The sequence below is a fragment of the Chiroxiphia lanceolata genome, chromosome Z (genome assembly GCF_009829145.1).
Source record: "Chiroxiphia lanceolata isolate bChiLan1 chromosome Z, bChiLan1.pri, whole genome shotgun sequence".
NCBI lineage: Eukaryota > Metazoa > Chordata > Aves > Passeriformes > Pipridae > Chiroxiphia > Chiroxiphia lanceolata.
Window position 1 is genome coordinate 25,797,343 of NC_045671.1, and position 13,442 is coordinate 25,810,784.

General features: G+C 37.3%; 1 protein-coding gene across 3 annotated transcripts in view; it reads left to right on the plus strand.

Annotated features, from left to right (window-relative positions):
* The window catches only part of UHRF2 (ubiquitin like with PHD and ring finger domains 2), an 80,495-nt gene that overhangs the window by 30,808 nt on the left and 36,245 nt on the right, over positions 1-13,442 (plus strand). For all 3 annotated transcript variants that reach the window (XM_032676834.1, XM_032676832.1, XM_032676833.1), the window contains exon 4: positions 670-888. In XM_032676834.1, coding sequence (XP_032532725.1) covers positions 670-888 — 219 coding nt within the window. The remainder of the gene's footprint in view (positions 1-669; positions 889-13,442) is intronic.

Here is a 13,442-nt window from a genome sequence, read left to right on the forward strand (position 1 = left end):
ATTTGTTAGTTCAGCTAGTTCATTGGCAGACTTAGTTCTGTTTCTCATTTACTTCATTTTGTAGTTAGGCTTTTTATTTAAACAGTGTGCATGGAAAGTGGACTAGAACTATACTTGCCACATGAATTTGATATGATATGTTTGTAGGGTCAGATATTTAAGAAGAGCTGTCTTAAATAGTTTGTTGAAGTAGTGGAAATGGAACAAATGCATGAAACCAATGCTAAATTAGAAATAATTAGACATAGGTTGAAAAACCTAATTTTAATCTTCATTACTTTTGCTTTGTAATTTTATTTGGAATATTGACTTAACTGGGAGCAAATGGGCTGTGTATGTCAAAACCTTGAACTTAATTGCATTCCAATCAAAAAGAGATTATAATTTTTTGTTGTTGTTTTGCTGGGTTTTTTTGTTTGTTTTGGGTTTATTTTTAAAAAAAAAAAACTCATGGGCACGGTTTTTTCTCATCTGAGATCAGACAAATTCTTGATACATGTTTAGATGAAAGCTATACTTTAATAAGGATATTAGGTCAGATTTATACTATGTGTCTTACATACCCAAAGCACATTTAAAATCTTCAGCTGCTGAAAAATGTTTTCTGTGACTTTCTCTTCACTGTTACAGGAGTCATAATCATTGCTGTTGTTGGTTCTACTTTTCAAGGTACCCAGAAAATGGCATAATAGAAATGGACACCATTAATCTCCGACCGCGAGCAAGAACCATTCTGAAGTGGAGTGAACTAAAAGTGGGTGATGTGGTGATGGTTAACTACAATGTTGAGACACCAGAAGAAAGAGGATTTTGGTTTGATGCAGAAATTACCTCTTTGAGAGAAATCTCAAGGACTAACAAAGAGGTTCATGCTAAAATTCTGCTGGGGTAAGATTTGTTTGACCAACTCATAAAATCTTTACGTATCATATGAATTATGTTTCGTTTGGTTTTTTTATCTACGAGTGACCACTGGATTAAAATGATGTCATAATTGAATTCCACAGCTGTTTGAATTATAGAACTGCAGTGCCTAGTTTTTGTGGTGTGCAGACTTACCTGTGAGTGAGAATTTTTACTTTTCCTGAGCTTAGTGAAGGCAACCATAAGGTTTTATATACTATTTGTGATTCAGATTGAACAGTATTTTTAAATACTTTTATATTTACACTTTTATTTACACTTATATTAATTTATGTATGTATTATATGTTCAATTCCATTGAAAACTGAAAAATCTGGTTTCAGTAAATTTTCAGATAACTGGGAACCCCTAGGTCTCACTGAGTATCAGTCATATCTCTGACAATTTGAATAAGTCTCTGAACAACAATAATCGCTTTATATTTCAGGTATGTTGATTTGCAAAGTAAAACCAAACTGGCTAATTACATTTTTAAAGAATAGAATATTTATGAGGTATTACAGTTCCTGATATGAGTAGAACATGGAACTGTGGGATGTGAAAATTGCAAGCTTTCATGTGACTGAACTCGCCTGGGTATCTTTGCTTCGTTTTTCTATTTAATTCCAAAACTTGTGTATATTTCTTTAGGAACGGTGTCTTCTGCAGATTTCCTTATTGTTTTCTTAGGGATGAACAGATGACCAATCTTTATTGGTAGTCTCCTTGAGGAATTCACTGTAATGTTTCTCCTCCTTTTCATTACCTTCCTCATTGCTTTAGTACTATCCTTTTCTGACACAAAAGAACTAAAAGCAAATGGATCCAGTCTACCATCTCCATTCTTAGAGAAGAGGCAGGTGTGTGGGTACTTACATGTTAGGAATGAAACTGATTTTAAAATTAAATTTCAAGTAAAGTTAAATTTCTTTTCACTGAAGAAAAACGTTGTCATGTCCCACATTTACTCATGAGTCGTATCATTGTTCCATGAGTGTTTTCCTTAAAATGAATTGGACTATTAGTGTACAGTGTAGTTTTCTTTATGAGAAAGGAGACTCTTGTAGCTTTAGGAAGACTTGGTGTAGGACATGGTTAATGGGAAGAGGCACAGAGAAGCCGCCATAAATCATGTCTAATTCAGTATTTGTGTAAAAATGCAATCTTACCTAGTACTGGAAAACAGGAAAGACATTGACTTGGGAAATCATGCAGGTAAATGAAAATCTGTTTTGGGATGGTGTGAGGATAGAATAGCCTTTATTCTGGAAGATTTTGTTACGAGGAGACAGAGTTTTTGCTTAGGAAGGCTTTCTGCCTTAAAGGTAACTCTTTCTCAAAGGCAGTTTCAGTGCTTTCTCCCCCCGCTCTGCGTACCAAGAGAAGTTCTCAGCCTCTCTGTCGGATATGTGAGAGGAGAGATATAATGCTTACAGAAATGCTACAGGGCTGCTGCAGCCCAGGGACAGTTGGGGGGGGGGCAGAGATGACAAAACTCTTTAGGGAACAGATTTGCCTTTTCCTGCTGAGACCTGGTGCTGTCTTGCAGCACCAAGGAGTTTGTAAGTTTTAATGTCTTTGCCTCTGAAATAAAACCTTTGAATCCTTTCCACTGCCTTGGCATTTCTGGGGAAGAGACCTGCATATATTTTACCTTACAGATGGTTTTTAATTTTAGAATTACGGGAGTTTTATTGCATAATCTCAGTGCATTATGGTCATCTTGTAATAAGTAGGGCAGGCACATTGACTTGTTTTGTAGACAAAGCAAAAAAACTCTGAACTTGAAATGTAAAGCTAGAAAAATTGAGTAGATATTTTGAATTAACTTGGAGAACAGAAGAGTTTAAGAAATGGAGGCCAGTCTAGAGAGATGCAGAATTTCATTGTAATGGATTTAGGGCTAGTGGCATTTGGTGAATTAGGGATGGAATTCATGACCTTTTATAAATAGAACTGTCCAGATAGCTGTTTACATGAAGTTCAAATGTCTATTGGTAACATTATTTAAAACTGTTGTCTGCATAGATTCTTTCAGTTTTCCCCATTTAGTAAAAATAGGATAATCTAAATATGCTTTATATTGGCAAGAGCAAGCACCTGGTGGCTAATGAAAAATTCTGGTTGGGACTCTATAGGGTAGTCTTTTTAAAATCTAAATAAACTGATAGTTATGCTTCAAATTGCAAGATGGTAACTTGAAATACCATCAGTACTGAGACAGGTACAGTGGGGGTCTCCATGATATTTGTATTTATTATCCTCTGAAAGCAGTTGGAGAAAAAGTACCGTTGACAAATACCTATGTTAGGTGGCAAATTTAAGTCCATTTTTCAAGTTGAACCGTATTTCAGGAAATTTTCTTCCTAATTAGCAATTCAGGCTTCTTTTAAGTGCTGGTAGATTGTATATGCAGTACTTAACTAGTTGCAGAAAGTAAGGTTACCATTTCTTAAATTTATCAAGAATAATTCTGTATCACCTGCACTACCTGAGTCATTCCTCTCAGATAGCAGTAAAAGTACAAGAAAAATCTCCTACTATTCATAAAGTTCTGTAAGGAACATGCTGCAACAATAATCGCTTTATGTTTTAGGTATGTTGATTCGCAAAGTAAAAACAAATCTCTGTGTTTCAATGTTTATTAATATATTAATATAAAATAAATAGTATTAAATACATTAATTTATTTTAGAATTATCATGTAATGATGTTATTCTTTTAATCTAGACTAATATAATTAATATATTGGTATCTAGAATTTATTATTGATATTTGATAATGAGTTCTTGGCATACTGTTCACACTAACTACTTGTCTCAAATAAAGGTGACATTATTTTGAATTTTTTGTGATTCTACGTTAGTGATTAATTGATTGTATGTTAATGACTAGTAATTTGTGTACTACTTAAGAACAACCTTAGCAGGCAGTAAAGGGACACAGAGCTCTTTGGGCTGCTTCAGGTATATTCGTCATGTGGAGTTGTTTCCTTTTGTGGTGTTACATCAAAGAGACTTTGTATAAACAATTTTGTACGAAATATTTGAATGTTTGATTTATTGATCTTGGTTGCTTTTGACAAAGATTTCATGAGGCTGTTGGCACAATCACAGGAAATAACAAGAACATGTGCTGTTTGTGGTAATGCTTTGAAGCTGGTAGAACATGTCATGAATACTTATTTTTTTACTGTACCTTTTGACACATGTGTGTTAGATGTTACTTTTGCTCATGTTTTAGTCATAACCCAAAGGAAAAATCCTGTACAGTCTGTCATCATTTCTTCTAGTTCATCTTTTGGAAAACAGATATGAATTAGAAATTATAACCGAAGAAAGGAATGAGACTTAACAGGGAAGATAAAGATGTCATTATGCGAAGAATAACCTATCCAACCTATCCAAATAGGATTTACTGTGTCTCAGTTACAAATACTGTGGAAGCAGCAGTGCTTTGACCACGGAAAACAATGCTAGGTTTCTCATGACTGTGTGCATGCCTACAGTTCATAAAATCTGCATGTGAGATTCTCAGCTCCAAGTATCCATATTGTGGTACCTCTAAACTGATTTTAACTGACAAGGTGCACCTCTGTTTTTGGACATCCTCTGTTTTTCTTTTTATGGAGAATCTTCTGTTTCATGATGACAGCAGTTGTTTGTGGTCCAGAATAATATGACTTGTCATCTTTGTGAGGCTAACTGCTCACAATTTAACATTGCAGCTAGCAGGCATGTTTCAATTCACCACACCAAATTGAACCAAAGTAGAAAAATGATGATCTGTGTTTTCTCCATGCTAGAACTGAAGAAAGACAAAATCAGCTCTTAGTTTTCTTCAGTCAGCCTTTCAAAGTTTGAGTTTAGCAAGGACTCTGTCAATACCAAGACTTGTACTTTGCTTAAGCCTTTGGAGATACACAAGAATGCAGGTATAAATTCTGTGGAGTAAACAGAATTTTTGTCTTTGCATGAGTGAGTATTTAATGAATTTGAGGTCTTTTCCTAAGCAGCCATAAGGGAATGTAATAATAGGAAGGATCTTAAATTTTCATGTTGTGTTTGTCATCTTTTAGTTCTGCAGGTTTTTGTGTGAGGCTTCCTGCTCCCTAAAAGAAAGTATTATTTTGTTTCCAGATTAATTTATCTCAATTTTTAAATATTCTTATATTTTTCTTGTAACCTGTTTGTCTTTCTCTTTTTTAATCTTTTTTTTGTGGGATGCATTCATGTTTTTCTTCTCAGTACTCTCTTTATTCACATCCAACATGTTTTGTTCTCAGAATGCAGTGTGATATTTTTAAATTATCTTTCTACTACCTGTACAGATTTACTCTTAGCTGCTCCTTTTACTTCTTTTGGACAAGATTGTACATTTATATTGAACTTCTGGGTTTTGTAAGTTACACATGTATTTGTTTTTATAGCTTTACAAAAGCACAGAAATGAAACACTTTACACAGAGTACTGAACTAACAATGAAACAAGCCTTCTATTGGTTTTTTGTATAATTTCAAGAGTACTTGTGCCTCCGTGAATTTCTGTCTAGCTAGTAAAAAAAAAGTGTATTGTACCTTGTTTTGACACTTAGAAAAAAACCAGTACAGCACTTCCTATCCCCCTCAGTATATATTGTGATAATCATCATGATGTCACAGTTGTTGTTGTCCTACTTTGGTAGGTGCCCAATAGTCTAGTTCTCATAGAGTGTTTCCTCTTTAAGCCTGGAATTTTTTTCAATGTGGTTTATGCCTTACTAATGCTTGCATGATCTTCTATCCATAATAACTTCCCAGTTTATTTATTTTATTGTATAAAATATATATTATTTTATTGTAATGTCTTTGACTGTTGCTGGTTGATCTGGGGAGATATTGTTTTGATGCTGTGTGAAATATAAACAAGATTTACTTGGACCCATTTTTTAAAATAACTGTCATACTGTATCAGCAGGTATCCTAATAATAAGAATTTTAATTGCCAAAGACCCTGCCTGCAGCTTTCTTGCACAGATGTAAAAGCAGCGTATTTCTTCTAAGCAACAAAACTTCTGAAAGGGTGAATTTGTGTCTCCCTCTTTCCTCTTTTTGTGACTTCAGTGGAGCTGGTCACCTCCTTTGAAGAAGAGACCTCCTTTTGAATCAACACAAGTATTTCAAACCAAGGTAGATTCTCATTGGCCAAGAATCCTCCTGGGATTTTTCGTGGTGATTCTGTATTGGTGATGCTTAGAAATCCTTAAGCATTTCTTTGTACTGCTTTCCCTCGACTCTACCGCTAGAGATGGCTCTTATTGTGATATGCAGCCTTAGGTAATAATCTCACAACTCTTAACAGGAATGACTTTTGACAACATGAATAATATTTTGGGTACCACTTAATTACCCTGTTGGACAAAAGAACTCATGTTTGCTCTAGTGGAGTGTGAAAATCAAACTGTTAAATTCCAGATTAGGTTTCTGACTTTGCTTCAGTTTTGAGGAACAGTAAAGAATTAAAAGATACAATGGGCATGAGGACAGAATATTATTAAGAAGACTTTGTGTAAAGTGCTTTCTATTAATGATTCATAGAATCATAGAATGATTCAGGTGTATAAGACAAAATGCCCAGGAGGTATTGGGATGCAGTGTCAGCCTCTGGGTTCTAGAGGAAGGCTGTTCACTGGGATGGGAGAAAGGTTAGTGTTCAGGTCGTATTATTTCCATCAAATGTGAGACAGAAGAACAATATTTGACTGAGAACAGCTCATAAAGAGAACATGGACAGTGAATCTTGTGACTACTCCCTGTGGTAATTGTCCTCTTTTCTAAGGTCATAAATGAGATACAGTACCTTGGTTCAGCACCTATAACGTCAAACCCCCAGTATCAATACAGGCCGGGGGATGAAAGATCAAGAGCAGCTCTGCCAAGAAGGACTTGGGCATGCTGGTGGATGACAGGCTGATCATGAGCCAGCAGTGTGGGCTCACAGCCCAGAAAGCCAATTGTATCCTGGACTGCATCAAAAGCAGCGTGGCACAGTGAGTAGTCATGAGGGATGTGATTCTGTCCCTCTACTCTGCTCTGGTGAGACCCCACCTGGAGCACTGCATCCAGTTCCAGGGTCCACCTGGAGCACTGCATCCAGTTCCAGGGTCCACCTGGAGCACTGCATCCAGCACAGGAAAGACATAGACTTGTTGAAGCAAGTCCAGAGGAGGCCACCAAGATAGTTAGAGGGTTGGAACACCTCTTCTATGAGGAAATATTGAGAGAATTGGGATTGTTCAGTCTGGAAAAGAAAAGGCTTAGGGGTGAGCTAATTGCAGCCTTCCAGGACCTGAGGGAAGCCTACAAAAAAGATGGAGAGGGACTTTTTACAAGAGCATGTAGTGACAGAACAATGGGGCTTCAAACTGAAGTGTGGTAGTTTTAGATTTGATATTAGAAAGAAGCTCTGTAGGGTGAGGGTGGTGAGACACTGGAACAGGTTGTCAGGAGAAGCTGTGGATTCCTCATGCGTAGAAGTGTTTGAGGCCAGGTTGGATGGGGCTCTGAGCAACCAGGTCCAGTGGAAGGCATCTATACCCCTGGCAGTGAGGTTGGAATTAGGTGATCCTTAAGGTCCTTTGCAACCTAACCACTCTCTGATTCTATGAACTGAAAGAGTACATTTTGAAAAATATTTGGCCAACTTGTTATTGTAGATATCCTTTTCATGTTTCTTCTTTCTCCTTTCCCTTTGGACAAAAATTTCCATTTTACAAACTGTCCTTGAATTTTTATGATGGACAGATCCTGCACAGATCATAACTATTCCTCCATGCACTTTTTTTCTTTCCATGCTTCATTTTGTTGCCTTAATGAGGACAAATCTTCAGGAGGTTCCATTGAGTAGAGAGGAGTTGAAGGATTACTGTTTTAAGATTGCTTGTCCATAATTGTTTTTCTTGTATGGAAGAAATATTTTATCTTAATACTTCCCTCTTCCAGATTCTTATAGAGAGAATATAAAAAGTAATTGATTTGTCCTTTGTGCTCTTTCCCCACACACTGCCTGTTCTTAACTGGCATTATGGAGAAACCGATATTTCATTGTTTCAGTTTACTTTCCCAAAAAGGAGGTAAGTAAGGTGCTTGTAATTAATGTTTAGTCTTTTGGACTATGAATGTACTGTTCTTTTGTCTTAGAATTTTAAAATTTGAGTTGCAAACCAACTCTGCCTTACAGAAAAGGTTTATCTCTCATGCTGAGTAGCCCGGTCACATGAGATCTTAGTCCTGCTGGCGAAATGGTAAGACCTGGAGGACAAATCTCTCCAAGGAAAAGGAGCAGGCAAATCCTGTGGATCAAAATCTGGTTAATTGCACAGCTTGTGTCAACAGACATTTGACTTTTAATACCACTTTGATTTTTGTCCGTGACAACTGGAGAAAGGCAAATATTGCATCCATTTTAAAAGAAGGCCAGTTAGCCTTATTTCAGTCTGTGGAAAAGAGGGGACAGTCCTCTTGGAAGTGCTGGCCAAGTGGAGATCATTTGGAATAGCCAGAGTAGAATTTTTTCCAACATAAAATCATTCCTTACAAGCTTGTCTGCCTTTTGTGATAAAATTATTATTTCTGTGGCCAAGGGGAGATCAAAAGATGTAATTTACTTCAACATGTAAAATATCTTTTTTCTGTGTCCCATAGTATCCCGTCCCAGTCTGACAGTTCTTGTAGTCATCTGAGTGGATGGGCAACTAGGTGGGTTTAGAAAAAAACAAAAGATTGAATGATCTTGCTCAGAGGATAGTGGTTACACTATCTGGAAAGTGATAACAAGCAGGGAACTGCGGGGATGTATCCTGGGACCTGTGCTGCTCAGTATCTTAAGCAACAGTGTGACAGTGGCAATGCAGGTCACTCTTGACAAGCGTGCAGACACACTAAATTGATCGAAATTTGAGGGTACTGCAAGTCAGAGAGACCTGAACGGTCAGGAGGAATGGATGACAGGAGACTCAAGAAGGTAAAGGTGGATAAATGCAGAATTTTCTTGCACCTGGGAAGGCAGAGCCCTTTGCAAGCAGTGTTGGTTAGGAAGTGGCTCTGAGGAGAAGGATCTGTGGGTGTTGATAAAATAGCAAAGTGAACAGGAGCCACTATGTAATGAAGACGAACAGTATTCAGGTTGTATAAAAGGGAGGAAAATTGGGGAAAGTGATTTGTTCTCAGTTAGTAAGCATTATTTAAGCTTCATCAAGAATACTAGATTCCACCCACCCACTCAAAAAAGCACCCCCCCTCCTTACCTCAACACACAAAAGAGACTCATAAACTGGAGTGAATTTCACAGAGGGGCAGAAAATTGGTTCTTTGGATTGCATTTAAAAGCTTAAATTTTCAAATACTTGTTAAAGCATTAATTGCTTTAACAAAACAACAAAAAAGGAAAAGCACCAAGTGTTAAAATTTAAAATGTTTTGGATTTCCTAACCACTATTTCCTAAATAATTATTCTAAGGTGTATTTTGAAAGTGAAGAGTGGGTTGACTTGGATCTTGAGGGTCTTCTTTGGTTTCCCAGAACATAAACTGTATCTTCAGTATTTGTAACAGTGTCCTTTCTGTAATAAACATGCAGACTTGGAACCACAGAGTCTTTTGACTTGCTTTCTAGGGGGGTGATATTTTGAAATGTTTTGAAGCTTAATTTCTTCCCACTGAGGAAAGTAATTCCAAAGAGAAGAGGAAGAACAGAAGAAACAAACTGAAGTGCAAAAAGGCAAACAGTGGTTGGGTGGGTGATGAGCACAGTATTAGGGAAAGCATCATGAAAATAAAAAAAAACACAAGGAATAGTGTTGAAATATATGTATACATTTAAAAGAATCATGGAGGATGGAAAAGAGCTCCTGAGATTGTTGAAGCAGGATCAACTGGAGCAGACTGCTTAGAACTATACCGAGTTGAGTTTTGAATATCTTTATGAGTAGAGACTCAACAAGCTCCCTGAACAGTCACCATAAAAATAAAATTCACTCTGGCTACACAAAATACATGTTTCATATGTCTGTACCTCTTCTCCTAGCAGAGGGCACTATTTAGAGGAGTCTGGCTCCCTGTTTATACATGGGTGCGAGCCATCCACACACAGGTTTTCTATTCTCCAGAGTAAACATCTTGTATCAAAGATTTTCCAGTTCCCTAATAATTTTTATGTCCTTTTCTAGAACCGCTCATATAATCCCATGTCTATGTTCCCTGGGGATCCTAGGCTTGGCCTAACCAGTGCTAAGTTGTGAGGAACATTCAGCTTCGCTGTGCCTGCTGGCAGTGCTGCTCCTAATGTAGTCCAGGAGGCTGTGGGCCTTCTGTGCTTGCAAGGGCAGATAGCTGGATTATGGTTGTTGTTTTTATGTTCCTCAAGGTCTATATCTACCAAGCTGCTCTCCAGTAAGTGCTCCATAACCTAATCCTTCACTGGGGCTAATTCTTCCTTGCTCTGGGCATTCCTTCTAGTCTCAGTGTCCTTGGATTTCTGAACATTGGTCTTAGAAGTAAACAATTAAGGCAAAGAAAGGGCTGAGTACCTTGGCTTTTTCTGTTTATTGTCATCAAGGGCCCTTCTATATTTAGCAGTGGGCTCACATTTTCTGTAGTTTTCCTTTCCTGTTTTTATTTATTGCCCTTCACATCTCTTACCAGATTCAAGTCAAAGTAGACCTTGGCTTTCTCAACCCTATGCCTACACGGTAAGACAGGAACTCTGTACCTCCCCCTGCCTTGGGTCAGCTGTCCTGACTTCCATCTCTTACACCTTTCCTTTTTATATCTCAGGTTGGTATGGGAGCTCCTTACTCATCTCTGCAGGCTTCCTGCTGCCTTTGATTTCCTGCACATGGTGATAGACCATTTTTGAGCTTGGAGGGGGTGATCCTTAAATATCAACTGTCTCTACTGGACCCTTCTCTATATGGTATCTAGTAGGATTTTTCTAAGCAGATCTCTGAAGTGATTGTGGAAGCTCGTGATGCATGTGTGCTGCATCTACTCTCTGAAAAAATCTGTGTAGGAGCTTTTAACCTCTTCTCCTAAGAATCACCTGTTTGTAGCTCTGCTTTTTCCTGATGTGAAAGAGCTTATTGAGTAGTCCAGACGCCTGGAATAATGTCTGGAACAGACTCTGCATTGTTCTGTGTGTTGCAGTTCAGTCCACAAACACAGAGAAGTGTACTGAGCTTAGACCATGCTCTGTGATGCCGAGGACAGCTCCTGTAGCTTTGTTTTTCGTATATGAAGCCTTTGGGATACCATCTTTGTGAGTCTTCAACCAGCTCTTTTTACCTGGTTCTTCTTGGCTGTTCAGGTGTTAACATCTGTGGGTTTGAACTTGGATTTGGAGGCCATGGATGCCAACTGAACGTTTGTGGTAGTGCCTTGATCCTGAGTACAGGAAGGGAGCAGTTGGGTGATGGCATAGGGAGGTCTGGGAGTGGACAAGGGCGTTTCTGCAGCACCACGGACAGGGCCACCCTCCCGAGGCTCCGTCTCATCTCTGTTCGTAGTGTGGGGCTTGGAGTCAATGAGGCTCTGACAGTGTTGCCGACTGTTCTCTCAGGCCAGTGCTTTCCCCAGCTACTCCAAGGGTCACCTGCTTTACAGATCCCAGGCTAAGGAAAAAAGGGTTATTCCTGCATCCAAGTCTGTGCTTTCAGAGTCTGGCATCATGAACTATAATACATTGTTTTGTAAATGCATCAAGCATCACACCTACTACTGAGATGAAAAAAAGCAATATCCTACCTGTGTTGTGTGTATATCCACAGTATGAATTTGTAGGTTTGGGAGTTAGCAGTGTGTGTTTTGGTCTTAAAGACCTTAAAAATTAATATTAGATTATGAAACTTTTGATGGTAAGGTCTTCAACATATCCTAGAAAATATTTTTTTAATATTTTTTGTTGTTTAAATACTAGTGTTATGTATGTTGAGAGAGTAGTAGTAACTCTTCGCGTAGTTTAGAAGTTGTTCTGTGTCTTTGTCTTTATAGTGGCTTGTGTAACAAAAGAAAACTTGAATTAAAAGCAGAGCTACTACTGTCCCATTTTGTAACTGTGTATTTTTATTTTCATGATAAAGCAAATGGGTGTGGAATATTTGAAAAAATCTTGAAAATATTGTCTGTTTTTTCTGCATGTGTACAATCAAAAATAAAAGAACCTCTATGTAATTGTGTAACCTAGCAGAATTTGGTCAAAGTATCAATGTAGTGTACTGTCTTCATGTGGGAAGATTTTGTAAGTCACCTTTGAAGCAAGCCTGTTTAAAATCAAATCTCTAGTCATGTTTGGTGAGAGTCATAATTGTTTTATGAGTATGTTTTAGCCTTTGTTCCATTTTTGTAGACAATTGGTGTTTGCAGTTTGTTGAAATTACAGTTTTGTCAAAGTTACAGTTATTGTTTAAATGTAAAGCAACAAGTAGTAATCTTCACATTGCAATATTTTATATCAGGTTGAGATCGTCTCCTTTTAACATCTTTTGAAATATGCATGCTGTTACATACATTTGCTTTAATTTCGAAGTATTCTTTTGACTGATAGTAACTTAGAGTGAATATGATGAATTAACATCACAACATAGTTCTTTTTTTTCTATAGAGCTGATTTGTTGCAATAGAACATATTTGATTCTCTAGCCTAATATTTTTATAAATTTGATAAACAATTGTTCATAAGCTCAGTTCAGGAACACAGTTTCTCTAGTTTCAAAGGCAAAGAAAAATGTTTATAAAAATCAGTCCTCACTTTACGAAGTGTATATTGAGGATTTCAGGATTCGAGTTCATGCAGCTGTTAAATGTGAAGGCACGAATTGTAAAGGTGCAATGTAATGCTGTTGATTGGTATGTACACTAGACATGGACTCCAGCAGCTCAACTGCTTCTAAGGAGATGATATTTGAAGTTCTAACAAGCATTTTGAATGCTGATATTGAAAAGATTGTGTATTTTTTTGAACAAGTCATTCAACTGTTGTTTGATAATGCAGAAGGAAAACTGTGCTGGAAACTTCGCAAATCGGAATAGAGGCTGATTGACCATGGGATGTAAACAAAGTGTTGCATATAAAAAGATAGACACTGCAAGTCGTAGGAAATCTGGTCCTGTTTTGATCTTTATATTGTTTGTTAACTGTATTTGAACATTTGGAGAGCGTAGCTGACATTATATTCTTGTAGGGTATATTCTGTGGCTGTTTCTACTGACCTGGACAGTACCTCTTGACAATCACCATAGAGGCTGATAATGAATTAGTTGTCTCTGGTAAACATGACTTAGTGCGAGTGAGGTTTTGCTCTTAGGGGGCCTTAAGATAAATTGTCATTAGACACTTTTCCTTGTAATTCTTAGTGTGAATATAACTTTTCTGTATATTTTCTAGTAATTGCTCCCCTCTTTTTATTCAGCGTTGTATTTTGACTCTTCCTGTGTGTTGAAATATTTTTTTTGTGATTTCATTATGGTAAAGTGGTAAAACCAAAGAATTCCAGACAGAGATCTGACAA